Source organism: Chaetodon trifascialis, chromosome 2, assembly GCF_039877785.1.
Source record: "Chaetodon trifascialis isolate fChaTrf1 chromosome 2, fChaTrf1.hap1, whole genome shotgun sequence".
Taxonomy (NCBI): domain Eukaryota; kingdom Metazoa; phylum Chordata; class Actinopteri; order Chaetodontiformes; family Chaetodontidae; genus Chaetodon; species Chaetodon trifascialis.
Window position 1 is genome coordinate 20517166 of NC_092057.1, and position 21337 is coordinate 20538502.

The 21337-nt window shown below is 40.7% G+C and overlaps 2 protein-coding genes across 3 annotated transcripts; both read left to right on the forward strand.

Annotated features, from left to right (window-relative positions):
- Positions 1 to 6396: 6396 nt before the first annotated feature.
- Positions 6397 to 12359, forward strand: LOC139348059 (endoplasmic reticulum resident protein 27). Its single transcript, XM_070988013.1, has 7 exons — positions 6397 to 6454; positions 7356 to 7441; positions 9642 to 9779; positions 9905 to 10021; positions 10166 to 10291; positions 10474 to 10671; positions 12271 to 12359. Exons 1-7 carry the CDS (start codon positions 6397 to 6399, stop codon positions 12310 to 12312), a joined length of 765 nt encoding a protein of 254 aa, XP_070844114.1. The 3' UTR covers positions 12313 to 12359.
- Positions 12360 to 17973: 5614 nt separating this feature from the next.
- On the forward strand, positions 17974 to 19634 carry bglapl (bone gamma-carboxyglutamate (gla) protein, like). Of its 2 annotated transcripts, none has more exons than XM_070985313.1 (4): positions 17974 to 18092; positions 18202 to 18750; positions 18877 to 18973; positions 19070 to 19634. In XM_070985313.1, the coding sequence occupies exons 1-4, from the start codon at positions 18032 to 18034 to the stop codon at positions 19170 to 19172; spliced, it is 810 nt and encodes a 269-aa protein (XP_070841414.1). In that variant the 5' UTR covers positions 17974 to 18031; the 3' UTR covers positions 19173 to 19634. The 2 variants fall into 2 exon arrangements, with proteins under 2 accessions (XP_070841414.1, XP_070841423.1); XM_070985322.1 differs by having other exon boundaries at positions 18010 to 18092; positions 18286 to 18571; positions 18872 to 18973.
- Positions 19635 to 21337: the final 1703 nt, after the last annotated feature.

The following is a 21337-nucleotide window of genomic DNA, read 5'->3' on the forward strand; positions in this document are numbered from 1 at the left end:
TGCGAGGTCTGGCATACAGAAAATTCTGAAGACTTACTGATAAATTTAACAGGCACGGGCAAAATAAAAACCAAAAAACACACCTTTACATATAAAAGACATCTGTAAGCCGCTTAAAGAGTGTAAGAAAGTGTAAGATAATTAAGTGTCTCTTGTGTTAATTATGTTACAGTTTGTCAGCGGGCCTGCAGGTCACCTTAAAATGAGATTATCAGTCGGAGGCCGACCAGAGCAGTCAGGCTTTTTAAAGTGTTGCCTGGGTGTAACATGGTAGCTGTGATCAGAGCTGCAACAGCTGCATCTACTGGTTACTGAGGGAAAGAAGAGCCAGTTCACTCTGTTGCCTCATGAGCAGCCAGAGGGGCTTCCTGCAGAGAGCAGAAATCCTCTGAGTCATGATTGATTTGTTTTAAAAGATGATGGTAACTGTGTTTTCAGGAACCGGGAGCAAAACTATTCTCTGCTGTCTATTTTTACGCTCGACTCTGCAAAGTTATAGTTACTGCAGCATTATTTTCTTTGACATGTGCTGCACAAATGTGCATTATTCTGACTGCTGTAATGCGTCAGTGAAGTCACATATTTATGATTCAAATTAGTCAGATTTGAGTCACCACCCTGCCACTCAGACTGCTGCCTGCTACAGCTCCGTGTTGTTTCTCATGTTGTGATTTTGAAAATAATTTAAGATGACTCTCTTTGAATTCTTGAAATAGTTCCTGAAATCATCTAGCTACAAGCGGTTTGAAGATTTTTCCTAAAGGTGTAAATATATTAGAATTGACAGACAAAAACCCTTTTATACTCTTCTTGTAATGGCTTGTTCTTATATTTGGCATCAGGTGTCCTCTTCAGACTCATCTCTATCCAAAAGCTTACAACCAGAACAGCCAGAAATCGAAGCTGTAAGAAAAATCAAGCTGCTTTCAGGACAACACGGGGCCACTTCTCTGTCTTATTCCTGTCAAATCACCTGTCCAGAAAGCCTGAAGCTCTCTGAGAGGCTATACAGCAAAACAAGCTGACATAGAAAGGGAGACATGACTCCTGGCTCAAAAAGAGCTAACTAGCACTTATATAATAATCTTCATTTTGAGTGTAAACATACGTTTCTTAGAAGTGTTTTGCATGTATCATGAGTGCATCAGCACAGCAGTGTAGCATCATGTTACTGCTGACTATAAAGGAAAATTTTTCTTATCAGATTGCGACCTACACATCCAAATTGCTACAGCATGTGGTTGAAAACACAATTCCTCGGAGGGAAGAGTTGATCTGAAAGCTCATGTGTTTGTGATTGCAACACGTCCACTCTGTGTCTCTGGTTTTCAGCTTTTCTCTAATCAATTATTAATGGTCTAACATCAGGCAGTGGGTCTGCAGCACAGACAATAAATAAACAAATAAAAAACTGTGAAGGCTGAGAGGACGCAGAGAGCTCAGAGCAGAACCTTGAATACCCAGTGATGGCTGACAGGTACTGACCAGTGGTTTCCTGTTTGCTGCCTTGTGCTTTGCTCTGACTCCTCACTCTGATGCTTGACGAAGTGGCAGCTTACAGGCTGTAATAGGATTGGGACTTATCCATGTGGGTCAGTGCAGACAAACACAGTACATGAGCGATGTGTCTGAGTTTTATTAGATAATCCTGTTGACCCTAAACAAAACTTGGTAATGACTCCTGTATACAGACAATACATGCGCAAACTCAGGCTGTTTCTATAGCACCAACTGCTATTTGTCCACATGTTTGTGTCTGGAAATTACTGAACATCACTGCCTAATTTTTCACTTAATGCAACCCATACAAAGGACTGAAACATTCAATTGATGCATGCAGTTGCTCCTTGTATCTGCAGGAACTACTGCAAACAAGCCATTTGTTTCTCTCATCCTGACATGTTCAAGTGTTGTCTTGAAGTACTTTTTCAGTTAAAAGAGAAAACAATCATTTCAAGTTAACTTTATTTACAACAGTTTTACAAAGTGTTCCTTAGTCCATGTTATGATGAGACAGTTATTTATTTCTCGATAAAACATCCAATTTCTTTCACACAAGTTATTTGACTTTGCATCAAAGTTACGGACAAACTGGGTAATCATTAGTTTCTTTGCTTATTTTTCAATAAACGCTTCTAACTTTCCACATTCATTGGAGGCAATTTCATTTTAGTGATCGACAAATTACCAGGTAATTATTATCTGGTTCCAGCCTGTAGTTTACTGTGTCACCCCGTGTTAATGATCCCTGTTCTACCCACACACAGTGATTCTACACTGTTATATGGATAATTAAAAGTGCCAGAGGGCTTCCCCATCCTCTGAGGACCCCTGACATAACCATCAGACAGTCTGTAAACTGTTTCCAACCCACCCATGAAATCCATACTGCAAACACTCCCCCACAGCTGACACAGTCACATCATGTTAATCCTCAGCCAGCAGCAGTTCAAACACTCAAAAATAAACTCTGAGACAGTTTTGATATTAATTTTAGATGATGGAAATATTTTCCTTTTTTTTTCTTTGGTGGTTGTTTTATATCTTCAGTGTTTTGTTGCAGTCACAGTGTATTTGTGTGACTAGCCTCTCAAATTCTTCACAAGGCGTCTGGACAAATTGCTTCAGTCATCTTCTTCTTTTATGCTTTTAAACATGTTTTTTGCTTCTGATTGTTTCTAACTCTGTGACGAATGTTGAAGTTCGCATGCGCACGTTGCATTAGTGAGACACTGGCAGGGTGAGGAGAAGCTCAACGGCAGGGTCTGAGGATTAAGACCACATGATGTGAGACCTTCACACGCCGAGGTCACATCAAAGCCTAACAGGGTTAAAGATTGTGTAACTGATGTTTGAGAAATAGTGACAGCTTTAACCTCGCCACAATCTAAATACCAGTAATCCATCAGCCTCAGGTTTACCTGCATTACATCACTGATCGCCCCACTAACTAACTGTCTGCATGTAGTCTAAGAAGAAACCTCAGCTCTCACTGCTCTGCTGGCAGGATTTCGATCTAACCAGCAACCTCAAACAAAGATTTTTATAATTGGGTAGTAATAATTTGTCATTTTTTTCTCATTCATCTCTCTTGTACTTTTCCGCCAGTTTTTGTTTTTTTACACAACAAAATAACACAATAATTGCTAATTAGACTTGTTTTTCTTTTTTGTGTGTGTGTGTGTTTTGTGTATTTGATTTCCCATTTCATTATGAAAACAGGGAAGCAAACGTTTTCCTTTTTCAATGCAAAACATCTATAAAAACTTTTTTTTGTTGAATGAAATAATTAATTAATAATTGTCCTTCTTCTTATGTTCACTCCATGTCTTTTTTCATGTGAAGTACTCGGTGCTTGTGATGTTTGTGCTGAAAAGCACTTTGGGCTGCAATTCTTCTATTAAATGTGCTATACTATACTATAATAAAGTTTTTATTTGATTTAACATTTATCTTCAGTTTTTTATGTAATACTTTGATGAAATTCAGACAACCTGTAGCATGGTACGATGTGCAGGACAGTTTGTGCAAACAACAGAGTTGTCTAAGTCATCCTGAGAAAGATCCAGTGTCCCCACAGTCCGTTAAGAGAAAACACATCGCTAAGCCTGTGTGACAGCTCTCATGTTTTAATGTCTGTGTATTGTAATCATCACTTTTACTTTGTTTATTTGCAGCACCAACTATATGAGCAACTGGGCCTGTAATTTTAACTGAAACTGCATTTTCTCTGAGCCTGTCGAACACTTAACACTCCACAAGGAGTCTGAAATTTCCTTTTTTAAAATGTATTTCTGTCCTTTCTACTTTTTGTCTCTCCTTCCTTTTCCCTTTTCTCTCATTTTCTTGCATGTATTTGTGTCAGGAATGTGACTTCACTGGGAAGCATATGTGTTAAAATGCTGTTTGTTGCATTTGACAATGTACTGTAGCTAGAAAGAGACTCAGTCTCAAAGCAGCAAATAAAATCCTAAAGGAGACAGATGCTATTTTGATTGGTTGGACTGGAATGAGAATTAAATAGAGAAAAGACACAGAAAACTAGAGGGAAATTAAGTTAAATATTTGATTTTCAGTGCTGTACAACATTTAATCTTGATTGTGACATTATTAAAGTTCCAGTATATCTTTGCATGACCTCATTGGGTGAGTTGTACATTACAGTCAATAAGCTGTTGTAAATCTTTTGTACATATGTTTTTTTTGTTTGTTTTTTTAAATATTTAAAGGTAAAATTTGTGTCATTTAGCTAGTATTCTGTCAGTACTTAATTAGCGAGTACATAATGAGTAATGAAAAGGTATGAACAGTAGCCCATGCTTTAAACTCAGTCTACTATAAACTGTATATTACAGTGAAAAGGAGGTGAACAAAGGGCCACTTCAATTTACATCCCATGGACTGTCAGTAATTAAAAAAATATTATTTCCAAGTCCCTCTTAAAAACAATGTTGTTACCCCCTCATTCCATGAATGTTTGTCTTTTTATATTTAACGTACATATAGGTATGCAATAAGTACACCAAGTATTTAGTGATTCTAAATAATCACACAGTAATTTGCAGGCTGTAATCTAAAGCCTGACCTGTCACTGTGCTGTGAAGCTGGAGACACAGACTAAGTGTTTGTAAGAAGCTTTATTTTCTCTGCTCCTCACCTGGGAAGAGTTGCACTGTCACGCTCGCAGGTGTCTCTGCTGTGACGTCTGTTTGTGCTTTTCACCGAACTCATGCGTCTATGATGGCGGACGCGGTGCGCAGTATTAGTGTTGGCCTGATGCTCTTAAGCGCCATGTGAACATACATCGCACATGGCTGCCGTGTAAATAAGGTCAAAGTCTTCACAGCTTGGAACCACGTGTCTTTACATCTCAGTAAATTCTTCTGCATCACTGTTTGATCCACCGCTGTGGTCGAGACATTCCCATCAGCCTCAGCTGTTCCTGATGTTTAGAGCTACTGATCAAAGTTTGATACAAAAGTATTTGGATTTTATTGATGCAAAAGGCAAAGTTTACAGGTTCAGACCAAAAGCGCTGTTAACATTTTGTCCTTAAAAGTTCATTCATTATACTTTTGTGCATCCGGCTGTTTTTTTTTTCTGCTCCGTGGTCAACCAACTGTAACGTGCCTGCATTTTTTAGCAGATGCCTTTTCGGCGGGTAAACTGTTCAGAATCGCTGCACTAAACATCAGACTTTGTATAAATCACTCCTCTTGAGTTTAGTTGTATTTGCCATGGTGCTGTTATAAATAAATGTGCATTTCAGAGGCTTTTAGTTTTTGTTTAAACATCAACACAAACATTTCTGTGGTGGTTGCGGCCGCTGCTGTAAGTTTGTGGGCTTTTTCTGTCTCCCTAACAAGTTATCTGAGAAAATGTTTTATGCATTTGTTTTTTCTTGGCACACAGTTTTAGGTTTCCTAGAAGTTTAGAGGTTCCTCTGGAGATTTTTCCAAATAAATTTGCTGTCAACATATTTGCATGCAGAGGAACAGACTGTCTTCTGGCTGCGTTAACTGGTGACTGGTTATTTGATGATGAAAAAAGAGTTCAAGGCTGCTGCATGACAGCAGTTTTGTGTGTGTTTCACAGCATTTCTACAATCTGTTTTCTGTCTCTCTGCTTTCATTTCAGGGACCAGTATGACTCAGTGGTGCCATGTGACTTTTATAAATTATTCAAATCACTTTTCATCAAATCTGGAATGTTTAGTGGGAAATCTTCTGATAGCTTGATTTATAGTCACTGAATACGTACCTGCATTTGTTTTTTATGAAAATTAACCTTAATTTTTACCTTGTTTTCTTGTATTGACTTGACTTTGTTGGGCGTCTGCATGATGATGAATGGATGGAAGTTGTGTCCCTCCTGTGGTGAATCTATCAAAATGCAGCCCAGTTAATCTCTGGCCTGTCACTGGTCACACGGGCCTCCTCACTGGCTATTTACAGCCTGTCTGGGGTTACAGAGCATCGACCGGGCTGCAATGTCTGCAGAGCTTCCCACCAACAAAACGTTGAGACACACCAAGACACAGGAAAAGGGCAATGTTTCATAAACGCAAAGGTCAGCTGGACTAATTGGATCACTATTGCACCTTTAAACCTCAGATTGCCAACATACCACAGTGCAGACACACACTCGCACCTGTCCCCTGTTGCACAGTGACACGTAGTCCAACGTTCCTGCATCCCCGCTTATCAAGAACACCTGGCTGGTTCCCAAGAAGCCTCCAATCACATCCCAGTGAAGCTGCAGCAGCTGCAGCCATGTGGCGAACGTCAGAGACACAGCAGAGGTGATATGACCCTTCGTACAGAGTCAAACAGCCACCAAGACTTCTGGCCATTTGTTGTCTCTACCTGCCTCCCTGTCAGTCGAATCAGCTGAAACATGCTGCTCACTCTGTTGGTCTCCCTCCTGGTGCTGTCTGTCGCTGCCACAGAGGAAGGTAAATTGATTTAAGCACACTGTGTCATCTTGGTTGTATTCTGGAGTTCATCTCTTTGCTTTTGACATGGAAAATCAAGCATAGTATAATTTGTGCCTTATATTATAATCAAAGCATTGCAGCTCTGCTAGTAGTTTGTCTTATTGCCACTTTGGATGGTTTGCCATGACATATGGTACATACATTCATGGTGACCAGAGGATGAATCCAACCGACTTTGGTGATCCTCTGGATTATCCGGCATCGGCAGTTCAACATCTACATTTATCTAGTAAAATATCTCATCATCTGCTTCATGGATGGCCGCATTGTTGTCTACGTATGCACATTTCTCAGAGGATGAATTGTACAGTGGTGATCTCCTGACTTTTTCCTCAGAGCCACCATGAGGCTCATGTTTGTGGTTGATCTCAACACTTCAGTCTGCTCTACTTTGTGTTAATTAGCAAAAGTTAGCATGGTAGCATGCCAAACTCAGATGCTGAATATTGTAACTTCTAAACTTCGGTGTGTTTTCATTGTGCGGATGTTAGCAAACCAACGTTAGCATACAGCCCACTATTACTGGACAGACTGTCATGAAAGTTGGCACAGACATCCGTGAATTGTATTAACTTTGGTGATCTCTTAGCTTGTCCTGTAGCGCAATCATCATGTCAATGCGTTTGTCCAGTATATTTGGTTTATGATCAAATACCTGTAAAACTTATCAGTTTGCAGTTTCATTGTGAGGTTGTTACTAAGCTGATGTTAGCATCCAGCCCACAGCTGTGTTTAAGCCCACAGAGCCAGTAGCATGAGCGTGGCTGACTCTTAGTGTTGTTGAGATGACGACTGAGACTGTAAAGTGCAAACCGCTTTGAATTGTGTTTCCAGTGAATCTCGTGTCTTTCTTACCCAGACGGCGCCCTGCCCAGGCTGACCGACACCAAAGCTGCTCAGGCCTTCGTCGACTCTGCTGAGGTGGTGGTCATCGGATTCCTGGAGGTCAGAGAAGAAAATTACATGTAGAGAAAAAAAAGTCTCCATTATGGGCTCAAATAAGCTTTCAGACATCTTTAAACAAGCCCACAGAGGCCGCTTTATGGCTTAGTTTATTTTGCTAACATGCATGCGGCAAACCAGACATGATCAGACAAATTAGCTAAGAGTGAGACTGTGAGGGCTCCAAAAATACAGCGTTTGTTTGCACCCTGGTCTTGGTGATGCTATTGTCACAAATAGATTTTGAAGAAGAATGTATTTCCTGGGGCCACACCTTTGGCAGCGCTGGTGCTGTGAAGACAGAGGGTGGCTGGCTGTCCCACAGAGGCGAGCCCTTTGGCAAGACTGCGCGCGGGGGAAAATGGCGGACCACTTGACAGGAAATGCATACGTATCTGAAGACTTGTGGGATTGGCTCCATTGACCCTCTTGTAAACAAGTGCACACAGGGAGAAGGTTCATGACAGAAGAGTGGAAGCGAGAGGCAGGGAGCACATGAGGATAGCGCATAGTTGGATCATGATGCTGAAGGCAAAGAGAGACCAAAATATTGGTGCTGTGACTCACTGGGAATGGACACATATTACAGGCTGCAAAATGATAAAACGGATTGCCAGAGCTCATGCAACACTGTCTCAGAAATAGACATGATTCACCTTCCTCTGAGCCAGCCTCAGCTCTCTCTTCCTGCTGCATTTCTTTGTTTCTCCTCCTCTCTGACTCTCTCTCTGCCCCTTTCGCTTTTTTTTTTTTTTTCAAATTTAGATTTTCTTTGAGGAAAACGGATGGTAACAGGAGAGTTTCTGATGTCCCCTACACCTATTGGTGGTCTGTGAAAAAGTCATTTTAAAGAGAGAAAAAAAATATACCTCGACTCTGAAATGTGTCCTTTTTATGCCTAACACAATAAGGTGCAGTATGAAATATATAATGATAATAGAATAACAAAATGCTAAATACATAGAACAACAACAACAACAACAACAACAACAACAACAACAACAACAACAATAATAATAATAAAGAAAAAATAAAATAAGATCAAATAGAATAGAGTGCAAATATGAAATATAAAATGCCAATAAGGTGAAATCCAATATATGCACAATGCCAAAAATATAAACAGGTTAACGGAAAGGTGCAAAATGTGTAGGGTTAAGCATAAAAATGTGCAGTATATATGCTGTATAACTGACATGGGTAATGGTAAATGTCCAGTCATTTTAAAGTGGATATTAGATTAATAATGTAACTTGTCTTTCTTTCTTTAAAATCTGCTCCGTGTGTTTTATGCCTCTTTTGTTCTATTAATGTTGACCACACACACCTTTTTAAAAGAATTTACCTCAAGGTGACTTGACATCAGCCCATATTTCAATAAATAAAATAAAATCCTTACAGTAACGAATAAATGAAACAGTTCTAATACATTATAAACATTTGGAGGACAACAAGAGGATGTAGTCAGATGTTTGTTTGTTTTTTACTTAAAGTAAAGTAGCCTTTTTATATATTTTTCAGTAAAAGCTGCAATACTGAAGGGTAAATTTCCTGCAGGAAAACTTTTAAAGAAGTATAAGAAATAGGCCTCTGTCAATGTTATGTTTCTATATATTACATAATTAGATTATCATTACTGATGCATTAATAAGTAAGCAGAATATTAGTGTTTTACCTGCCTGTAAATACATCACATTTATAAGATGCTCTTAAACATTATATACAAAATCTTAAATTAGATAATATTCTAGAGTTATCAGACAAATGCAGTGGAGTAAAAAGGGACAATATTTCCCTCAGAGATTTAGTGGAGTAGGTGTATAAAGTAGTACAAAATGGAAAGTATCTTTAGTAAATACAGTTAGTTATTTCCCATCTCTGCCAGTGCATTCAGCACACTTGCCCTCCTCAGGGTGCATTTCAGTGCCTGCCTACATTTGTATGTTATGTCACAGCCTACTCATGGAGGAGGTATATTCTTCCCTCTTTTGAATGTGAAGGTTGTATAAGAATTAAAATAATAATAAAAAAAAAAAACCTACACGTTAAGGAAAAAACACAAGAAATGGTATCAAAATGACAACAGTATGCAATGATGAAAGAAAGACAGTCAGTGAAAAGCATTAAAGAACGTACTTGATGAGATGAGATAGTTCAAACAACCTCCCTCTGTAGCTCTCTCATTTTCCCTTTTGTGACTCAGGGAGAGGAAAGTCACGGCTATCAGGAGCTCGTCGCAGCTGCGAAGAAAGTTGACTCAGTCCCTGTAGCCATTTGCAGTGTGAAAGAAGTGTGGGCTGACTACAACATCTCCTCAGACACCATCACCCTGTTCAGAAAGGTACTGTGCACCATCAGGACTGTGCATGACTTTGTCTGCATGAGGCGTCTTTTCAGGAATAAATGTGATGGATGCTGTGAGTTGACGATGATGACAGCGATGATGTCGTGCTTTATGTGATCCAGGCCGATGACTTCCAGGAGAATCTTGTTCTCTCCGAAGCCAAGAAGTTAGAAGTCGACGGTCTTGTGAACTTCATCACCATCAACGAGGTCCGATACATCACAGAGTACAACCAAGTGGTAGGTCCCACTCTTTCCTTCCTGTTATTTATCCCTTAAAAGTTTTCCTTTCATTTAAAAATACAGTTTTATTGAAATGCAAAATAGAAAGTGAGTAAAAATCACAGACAGTTTTTAACATTTAATCTTTTGGTTTCTCTTTAGACGGCAGTGGGTCTGTTCCAGTCCGAGGTGAAGTCACACCTCCTGCTCTTTGCCAACAGAGGGACCAAAGAATACAGTAAGCTCAAGAAGCGACTGGGAGCTCTTGCCCCCGAGTTCACAGGAAAGGTACGAACTTACTCCACCTACAGTTTCAAATTGATTGAAATAGATAGAAACCACAAATGAAAGCAAATGCAGGCCCACAAATCAAATACAACCAAATGATTTTACACTTCTGTGGTAGCTTGATCTAATACATAATGTGCTAAAGTGAATTAAATTAATTTGTATTAAAAACTGTTTTGTAGTTCTTGTTTGTGCTGATTAACGGAGCAGTGAAGTCCAACTCTCGGGCGATGGGTTTCTTTGGCCTCAAATCTGAGGACCTCCCCCGAGTTGGCATCTATGATAGTTTCTCTGACGGGAAGTGGCTCCTACCTGAGGGAGAGATTTCCACCGAACGAGTACGGGACTTCTGCCAATCCTTCCTACGGGGGGATCTGAAGGTGAGCGGCCTGATGAGGAGATGCATTCAACCTGGCAGCTTCAACAGCGAGTCGACATTTAGATGTTGCTCTCTGTACTCAGACGACCTGTAGACTGACTTTTGAACAATTTAAAACAAAAAAAGTTTAGTGATTTGGAATAAGCAGCACAAGAAAACTTATTCACTTGTGTTCAAAACAGTGGCAGAAAGGAAAGTGGCAGTGTGTTTGGAGCACCAACATGCGAGAAGATTAAAAGCACCTCTTGCTGTCACTGTAAAGTATATGTGCCATGCACCAGACAGGAAACCTCACTCTGTGCACCAATGTGCTCTGTTACACCACACAGAGCTCCAGCTGTGTGTGACGCAGCGTCTGAAGACCCACAACAAGACAGAGGAACCAGAGTTGTCAACAGTGTGGCACTGAAATGACTGAAATCCTATTGTCTCAAACGAGGTGGACAATAGACGCCATCTGAAATGCATTTTAAAAAAGCTGATGTGGGTGAAATAGTCACCTCGTGTTCATCACCAATAACACAAATCTATCTTGACGCTGCGGTTTTGTACATTTGCTTTGTACATTGCCATTCTCATGAACACGATATCTCAGGAATGCTTTCAGGGAATTTCTTCAACATTTGACAAAACCGTTTACTTAGATTCAGGGATTAACTGACTCGACTTTGGTGATGTAAGGTCAAAAGTCACTGAGACAACACAAAACACATATTTTTACCATGACTCAAGAATTATTTCGCTAATTACGGCAAAAACACACAAATGTCTCATAAGATAAATTGATGAAGTGATGACATTTTATATCCAAAAGATTGTGACCATATTTCACATTTGGTCAGACACTGGATTGATGACTCTAATCTTTGGTGTCCGCCTTCAAACTGAGCTGATTGTTTAGGTCTTCTGTGCTGTCGGGTTGAAGATGTGTGTGAAGCCTCCACGTTTTACAATCTGTAGCTTCTTTGCAGCACCATCCATATTTGAAGCACTGTGGTCACCACCAGCTCATTGGTTCTGCTGATATTGAGCTTCAGGTGATTGTTGTTGCTCCATGTGATGAAGCTCTCCATCATCCTCTGTGCTGCTCTGGAAGAGTAGTCTCTAAGTGAAGAGCATATTTCTCACTGGACGTTATTCACTGGAATGACACATGTCGATATAGAAATTACTTCCATTTCACCAAAAAATGCACTGAATACCTTAAATCCCTTCAAAGTCTTCACTCATGTTAAATGAGTCTGACAAACATGGATGTTAACTGCAACTTGACCGGTTGGCAAAGGCAAACAACCACAGGTCGGTAGTTGTTGTCTGTAATATATTCTTCTGAAAATATATATTTTTAAATTCTTGACAGATAAAACTAGATATGCAGCGGATGCCTCAGTGTTGTTGACATAGATAAAGTTAGTTCCTAAATGAAGAAAGTACTTCGAGTTTTCCTCTGAAGCAGTCAAATACCAGACTTTTTAGGTCCGTGTCTGTGAAAGGCAACATAAATAATCCCGAGGTAACCTTGGTATAGATACAAGTCACATATTCCCTCAGTGATGTGTTGTCTGCTGTGTTTCACTTATCCCATGTTTATGTCTTTCAGGAGGAGAAGCAGGCAGGTGCGGAAACCAAAACAGAGCTCTAGGACTCATAGAACAAATGTAAATGAACCTTATGTATTAAATAAGTTGGAAAAACAGTGTCTGATGTGAATTCTTTCTTTTATCTTTCCTTCTTGTCTCTTTCTTCATTCAAAAACAAAGGAATGTATGCAAAGTGAACATTTGCATGTGTGCATGTGTACGTCACGTGTCCTCACTTATTTACCAGTGTGTGTTATGTTTTGTCTGTTTACGCGAGTGTGAGCCCGTCTGCGGTCCGGTTAGCAGACCGCAGGTCTCTGGCCACAAGGCGCACAGAGATCTGGCAGAGTTTGTCAGTCTGTCTACTAAAGTTATTGTCAGAACCACAACACACCAACCTCAGAGAGAGTGACAGAGACGAGGCTGGGAAGATTCAGCAGTCAAGACAAAGTCATTCCTCGAACGGTTCATCCTGGATAGAAATGCTTTGTGAATAAAGTGAGAGACATCACCTGCACAGGATAAACTAACATGAAATCTTCCAGCAAAGAACACCAAGGGCAGCAATCACACACGGTCGAAAGCAGGGCATCAAATTAAAAAGAATGAGATTCAAGAGATTTGGCTCAAAGACGTATCGGGCTCTAAATATGGATAAAAGTGAGAGTATTTAGCAATAAAGTCTATAAAATCTGTATAAAGGGACAACAGATGGGCTGTAGACATCAAGAGTGAAAAAGTTTGGGGCTTGTCCCAAAAATATTCTCTCAAGCTTGAAGGGAATTTCAAGGCCCAGACTGGGATCAGTATAATTAGTGGTGTTGCATTGCCAAGCGGATGCATCCGGCGGAATTGGGAAAGCCTGGCAGGTGGACGTTTCTCAGAGACCAGATGGAAATATACAGCGTGTGTCGCCCGCCATCTGACTTTGTTTACGGCCGCAGTCGAGACGGTGTTACATAAAGCACTGCTGGGGGTCTGCGGGTGGTAGAAACACGACCAAATCAAAAGTAAACCGTTAGATAACAGCTGAGGCTGAACAACATTACAAGCACGCAACAGAAACAATATGGACGCTAATTACTGATGATTATTAAAAAAAAGATTTATTGTGTCATTGTGTTGTTTTAACATTTTGTTTCTGTTTTTTCAATATGTAAGATTCATGCTTGATTACAACTTCTATACTGCCTATACTTATGACAAATGACGACAGAAACAAAGCGATGTCTGCACCGTTCTGTGTTAACGTCAGTAATACACACAGTAACCTGCATGCATGCCTAGAAATTATGAACCAGTAATCCGATAGACCCTATATTGAATGTGGCTTGGCGATTTAGTTTCTGACCATTTCCCAGCTGAAAATTGTCTAAAAATTGTTACTTAAAAACATATGACAGGAGATGTTGATGCTCAGCCGCAACACAAGATGCATCATCATAACAGTGTATTTCTCTGAAACATTCGGGTGATTTGCCATGCTGTCACACATGGTCAGGGATGGTTGTCAAAGGAAACACTAGTCAAAAGTTTATCTTCTGATCTTTTGTTAACTGGTACATAGTAAAGACAACAATGCAGCAGATCAGCAGTAGTTTTGCAGAATATATTGTGGTGTGCCTGGAGATGTGTGATTGTACAAAGCTTCCACAGAACACGACACTGATTTGACAGTGCGGTGTTTAAGTCGTCTCCCCTCTCGGCTCCATTTTAGCTGAGATGCTAACATATTACTACAGTGGAAGCACTGATGAGAAAGGTCGGGTACTCAGTCACTTGTATCCTGCAGCAGCAGCTATTGTACGTGTTAAATGTAACAGTATATAAAGTAGTTAACATTAACTCAAGTTTAAACATCTGCAGCTAAATACAACGTACACATGAATGCAGCGGTAACATTACCATTTTACTGCAGAATAAATACTTCTACATTTCATACTTTTAAGTAAATTCTGTTGATAATATTTATATACGGAACATTTTGGGGTTTTGACTTCTACGACTACTACTGCTATTACTGCTACCTCTACTGGAGTATTTTCACAGTGTGGTAATAGTATTACTGAAGTAAAGGATCGGAATACTTCTTCCACCTTCGTTGAGAAAACAAGCCTTGGTGCTTTGTTGTGAAGCAAATGTGCTCCTCTACTCTGTCGCTCAAATTAAACACGAAAGTCTGTTCTCTAAAAAAACAGTAAATCCCGGAGATCTCACGGTCCTGTTGGTCTAAACTGAGCAGTAACTTGGCTCTTGCAGTCCCAAGGAAACCTCATAGATCTTCATCCAAAACTGGTTTCTAAGGAAGACTAGTCTCTAATAAGTAAGCAATAAGTATACTGTGTGTCTAGTCTCTAGTCATGTCAGTGTTATTCCCAGGTTTTCCAAACACATCAAAGTTTTTTAAAGTTCCCGCAATGCTGTCTGTTTATCTTTCCATCGGTTCATCCTGATGCATCTGACAGACAATGAAAATACTCTATTGTACAGTATGCAGATCAATACATAGTAAAATAGTGGTGTTATGGCTCCATCTTATGAGTGAATTATGAGGAAAGGTTTCCTGTGCCGCAGGAAATCTGAACCTGTAGCCACCTCATACAACCAAAAAAGAACGCTGAAGAGTTTTTTTGCTCTGCAAGTAATCAGTCTGAAACACACACAGGAGTGTACGATGGATCTCTCTTCCAGGAGCTTTACACTAGTTGTACAGCAGAAATTTATTTTCACATTACATGTATGTAGACACTTTTACGTCCAATGTCCCTCAACACATCTGCACAGTCCTGTATGTCCAGACATGAGGAACCATTCATGCTGAACGTCTGCTTGCTTGTGCGTGCATACCTGAGCACAAAACCACACATGTAACCTTTTCGTCAGTCGGTTGTTGTTTTACAGCATCTTTCCCTGAAGTCTCTGGCACCTTGCTGAGGTTACACACATGCTTACCTATAACACGAAATGTTCTCTCTGAGTTACGAGCGTCCACACGCACAGTGAGGTAATGGTTTAAACAGAAAAGTCTAAATGCGCGCCTGTAACTGGTCATTTAAAGGTTGTTTGTTGCAATGATATGCTGCACGTGTATCATGCGAGTGGAGCAAAGCTGGCAGGGACAAACGAAGGAAACTTACAATCATTTGAAGTTGCGTTTAAAATGGCTCCATTTCGTCTCTGTGCTGTGCTGTACACATTAGCAGAGCTTCTAAACCTGCTGTTAACCCTTGTCTATCCTTCTTAGAGCTTGATGATGTGTTGATGTGGGAGTAAAATTGCTTGTTTATTTAAAAGGTACATAATTGTTGGAGCCCTGAACAATCAGCTCTGAGGCCCGGGGTCATCTCAAGGTCATTTCATCAAAAAAAATTTGTTTCACAGTAAGTGGATATCCCGGCCAAAACTTCCTCTTCCATGCACCGGTCATTATTTACAGTCTGATGAGCAACTTGACTTTCAAACTTGACTACAACTCAACATTTGAGCTAATCTCTACAAACAGATATCTGCTTATCAATGTAGAAAAGCTAATAAAAAGCTAAATTGCTTTCAGACAATAGCCTGTAGGTTTCATTTCAGCCAGTGTATCACAGACTGTTTACTTGCATGCAACCAGACCTTGCTCAAACGTGATTGGTCAATACAACTTGGACTACAAAAAGCAACCAGATTCCTGATACCAAAATCTTGTCCCTTGCCTGCAGGTTCTGCATTCACATGCAAATATATGTTTCAAGAGATTAATATGGGCTCTCTCAACAGGAGAGGGCGAAAAAACTAAAAGCAGCCTCACCAAATGTTTTTCCACTTTGGAACAACGAAACGACTTGTTTCAGATGAAGGCCTCGCAAAATCAATATGCAAACTGGTAGAGAGCCAATGTAGAGACTTTAACACAGGCGTAATGTCTTCATAGGGCATCATCAGTAAACAGTATTACATTTGACCTGTGCGGGACACAGATCATCTAACATAGAAGACGGGATCCTTATTACTGATATGAGTTGACTGCTAAGAGCATACACAGTATATTCTGTATCAAACAGCATGTGCGCAATGACTCTAATTACACCTGTTGTGTAAGTTTTCCGGTTCCTGCTGCACAGACAGAGAATGTATAAAACCAAAAAACAGCAAAAAGGCAATGATTTAAAAACCAAGACGCAACAACAAAAAAAGAACCTGATCCAAACGCCCTAAACATTATATTTCTTGTCCATCCAGGGACCTTGTGGCAATTGTTCTCTCTACTTGTATCCCCCATGCACTGAAATGAATCCACCAAAATGGACGCTGGAGCAGACATTGAAATTACATGGCAGACGTTCCAAGACAAATCCCTGACACCAGGAATAACACAAGACTATGAAACATGAAGGACACCAAGGTCACTGTGCAGCAGCACTGAATTTCTCACTGTGTGAAAGGTGGGGGCCCTCTGAGACATATATTTATATATACATGAAGTGATATGTGTGCATAAATGTTCGCTTATCTAGACAGTAATTAAGTTGCAATATGGTTTAGGTCTCAAATGCCTTTTTTTTTTTAATGTTTTTTTTCATAAACCACAGCTGAAGCCACACTTCAGCTATATCGCACAAACAGAGAGCTGCAACCAAACCCGCATGCACAACGCCTGGATTGTGGATCCATCACATCGGGGTTATGTATATTTAGCTGTATGTATATACTCTGAAACACAATAAGCGAAGGCTGTGCATTGGGCCGCCGGTTGGCATCACTAAGCCGTGCCTGGATCTGTTCAGGAGCTGGACTGAGATGGATCTGTAAATAGGGACTGACTGCGGTTCTGCTAGGACTCTGCAACACTCTAATTAAGCTCTGTCGCATAATGAGGCTCACTGCTGTTCCGTGCCACTCGATTAGTAGCTTGTGGTCGGCTCAGGCTATAGTTTGAGGTTTGTGGGGGTGGGAGATCACTTCTAGGGCAAGGAGTATAGTAACATAACAGCAATGGCAGGACTGGCAACGTTGATGTTAAAGGGGCAACCCCGCAACGGGTCTCCCTGATTAAAATCCAATCACATCTTAGGGGGATTTTATAGAGATCAGCAACACCACTTGTTTGGACCTTTGTGGCCTTTTTTAAACTGCAGTGATGAGGGGTGAGGATTGAGGAGGGACGCACAGGACTGGAAAACAAGAGGAGTATAAAAACAATTCAGTTTGACCTCAAAAAGTGATTGACAGGGAAATGATGGCATTGTTGTTCGACAAACATACTGTCCAGGTTACCCAAAAGCCAGGAAGACAAACTATTCTATGATGTCAATTTGCTAATTCAATTTGACAGATGAACTAAACATCTCATGTTTAGTCAGTGTGTATGTTTGTTTGTATGCACATGCATCGTGTGGAAGGGGAATCCCCTGAAGTGTACCGCTGCACATTCCTCATAATAAAGCAGAACGCATAGAGGTTTACATACAGCACTCGCACTGTACGCACAGTTGAATGGCAGGAATGTTTTGCGGCTGTCTAAGTTTCTGCGCGGGTGAATGAGTTTTTGCACTCTGTGCCAGTGCTGCGTGGGTGTTTATGGGAGCTTTCATGACAAGTGGAAGCGGAAGCATTGACATTTGATTCCCCAACCAATCAGAGGGTTATCTCATTGTGTGGGTCTGGTCTCACAAAGGAGGTGGACCACAGTATATATTGACCTCGCACTGGGCCAAAGAAACAGAAGCCATCGAAGGAAAGCTAAGAAGCTACCAAGAAAGCAACTCGTGTGCAGGGAGACACCAACTACAAGGCATCATGAAGACTCTGACCCTCCTCTCCATCTGTGCTCTTCTGTCGGTGTGCTGGTCCATGGGAGGTGAGGACAAACTCATCATTGCTGTGATTCACAGTATTCTCAGTGTTATTTGGACCAGTGTACGCAGCTACAGTACGTATATAAGAGTGTTACATTGTGTGATCCTCAGCTATTGAACCAGGGCTCGTCGCTGACTCTTCCGACTCATCCGCCGACTCATCCGCTGCCGTTGCACCTGCTGCACGTGCTGCACCTGCTGCACGTGCTGCACCTGCTGCAGCTGCTGCTCCTGCGCCTGCTGCCCCTGCGGCCGCTGCCCCCGGATCATCCTCTTCATCTTCATCCTCCTCCTCCGAGTCCGACTCTTCCTCTGACTCTTCAGCATCTGATTCCAACTCCAGCTCCGATTCATCTGATTCATCCGATTCGTCGTCCTCCTCTTCCTCCTCATCCTCCTCCTCATCCTCCTCATCTTCCTCTTCATCTTCCTCTTCCTCCTCTGAATCTTCTGAATCTTCTTCCTCCTCATCCTCCTCCTCATCCTCCTCCTCATCATCATCATCCTCCTCCTCATCTTCCTCATCCTCCTCCTCCTCTGAGTCCTCTTCTTCTGAGTCCGACTCCTCTGACTCTTCCTCTGATTCTTCCTCTTCCTCCTCCTCCTCTTCTTCTTCTTCTTCATCCTCCTCATCTTCATCAGAGTCAGCCAGTGATGAAGGTATGCAACATTTCTGCTTCCTGAAAGAATCTTTGCACGGTTTTAGATTCACAAATCACATTTTTCTAAGACTGTAAAACAAAGAACATTCAAGAAAGTCTGAGATTGTGATGTTTGCCCTCACAGCTGGTAAGGTGGTTGTGAAGAGAGACCTGGCTTCTATTCTTCTGAGGAGAAGTAGAGCTGCCCCAGCAGGAGACCTCACCCCTCTGCAGCTCGAGAGGTACAGCTATTATTATGTCTCTAAGTTGAGTCTAAGTTGAGTCTAAAGTGCGATTTCACAAGCCTTCTAACCCCGTTTTTCTCCTCTTCCATCCAGTCTGAGAGAGGTGTGCGAGGTGGACGTCGCCTGTGACGAGATGGCTGACACAGCAGGCATCGTCGCTGCATACATCGCCCACTACGGACCCATCCCCTTCTAGGTTCAAAACTCCTCTTTCATCCACATGGGAAGTGTTTTCTCTGTCATTTTGTAATAGAACGGCACAACAACTCCCCTAAATCCATCTGAAGGAGCAGACAATCAAAGACAAAAGAAAAAAGAATTGGCACATGTTATGATGCTAGATGGAGATTTTGTTCGGCACAAATGCTTGCACAAGTGACCAGCTTGGTGGTCCTGTATGGAAAGGCCTCCTCCAGGCTTTCAGAGAGAGGCACATGGAAACACAAGCCTGTGAAATATGTAGTAGCCCATGCAAGATTAAATTATTCTTCACTTCTATAGTATAATACAATTAATGGTGCTACAGGTGCAAATGTATTGTATGTTAATGTATTGATGTTTTTATGTCGTGCTTTAGTCGTACTTTAACTAGAGGTAGTAGATCTAGTAAATAGTGGATGGAATAATGAGTTCTCAGAGTACTGTAGTCTTAGTAGTAGTCTATTGATAGTGGTAGTGGTACTGTACAGTGTGTGTCAAATGCACATCAGTTATCTGAAATGACTGTAACCACAAATTGCCTCTGGGTTTGAAAATAATAAATTATTTTGTTTTGTCCAATTGTTGCTTTGTCCTCAATGACTGAATATGTTCTGATGGTTGCTCCTGATGTGAGGAAGGACATTATATCCGTGGACCTGCAGTAACCACTGCAGCGGCCGCCTGGGGTCAGCAGAAACAAGCTCTAAACAACACTGGCATACTGTCATCTTAGAAAGTTACAAGTCCAGTATCCATTCTCTTTATACCTCTGTCGGCTGCCCAACAAAAACTATTTTCAAGTGGTTTTCAAAAGTTGCGATTATGTTTCTTATGCAAATAGCCGAGGGGTTGCCATCTTCGTTTTCATTAGGCAAGAGAGATGCAATTTGGGAAACAGTTATATGTATAGATATATATGTTTTTTATGATTCAATATCTTCTCATCCAGATGGTTTAGAAGAGTCTTTTGGATTCTGGAAATACCTTCAGAACAACATTACTTTTTACTCTCCCCTCTGGGTTTTTCCAAAAATGACATCATTAATTATTCTATAGAGAAACTGAAGATGACCTGAATGTATGCTAATAGATGAGAGGCACAAACTGGGGCTAGCTCTTTAGCTTCTATGCTCCAATAAGGTGTTTGCTGCTGGCCAGGTAGAAAACTGCCACCCTCTGCTGTCCCAAATGACACAATAAGAGCGGTGAGAGGGTGAAGAAAACCAAAACAATGAGCTGAAATATCATATGAAGATAATTAGATCTGAGGTGAGCAGCAGGATTAGGTGATAATCTCTAATATTGATTGTAGCTGCTTTAATGTTCTGTGATGGATTAACATTCGATCTTTTTCAATGTAGACACTGACAATGCAAGTGGATTCATGAACAGCAGTCTCTACCTCTCCGCTCAGCTTTCAGTGGTCCTCACATAGCTCTGACTTTGCTGCTGCAGCATTCATATTGGCCACTAGATGGCGGTGATTGTTAATTTGATTTAAGCACATGCTCTAATGTTTTCAATGAACAAGTCAGTGCTTAATCCTGTATTTAATTGGAGTACATGAAAACACGTCAGCACTCTGAACTTGGGACAGTGTGTGAGGAAATGCTGATCCTTCTTGGTATTTGTTAAAGACTTGTTTGAGACTGAGCTGGACCTGAGGAAATCCACTGCCAAGACTTCAGACTAATACTGAAACTGATAATGATGAGGATTCGATAGCACGGCGCTGTCATAATGAACATGGACTCTTGGGTTTGAACTGATTTCACTAATGGAAATACAAAATAGTTTCACTCAAGAGTTGGAACAAGCTGATGCAAAATGATATCAGTGTATAATAAGATAAGATAAGATAAGATAAGATAAGATAAGATAAGATAAGATAAGATAAGATAAGATAAGATATTCCTTTATTAATCCCACAGTGGGAATATTTCCGGTATTATAGCAGCAAAGTGGAAAGTAAAAAATAGAGGGCAACATTAAAAAGGACATTAAATATCAAACAAGCGATGTAAACAATATAAACAAGGGATATTGAAAAATATAAACAATATACTGATATTTTAAACAACATTAAAGCTGATTGAGGTTGCAAACTAAGAGGGAAGTATGTTGGAGGTGACTTCTTTCTAAAATGTTAGCTTCTTTTTA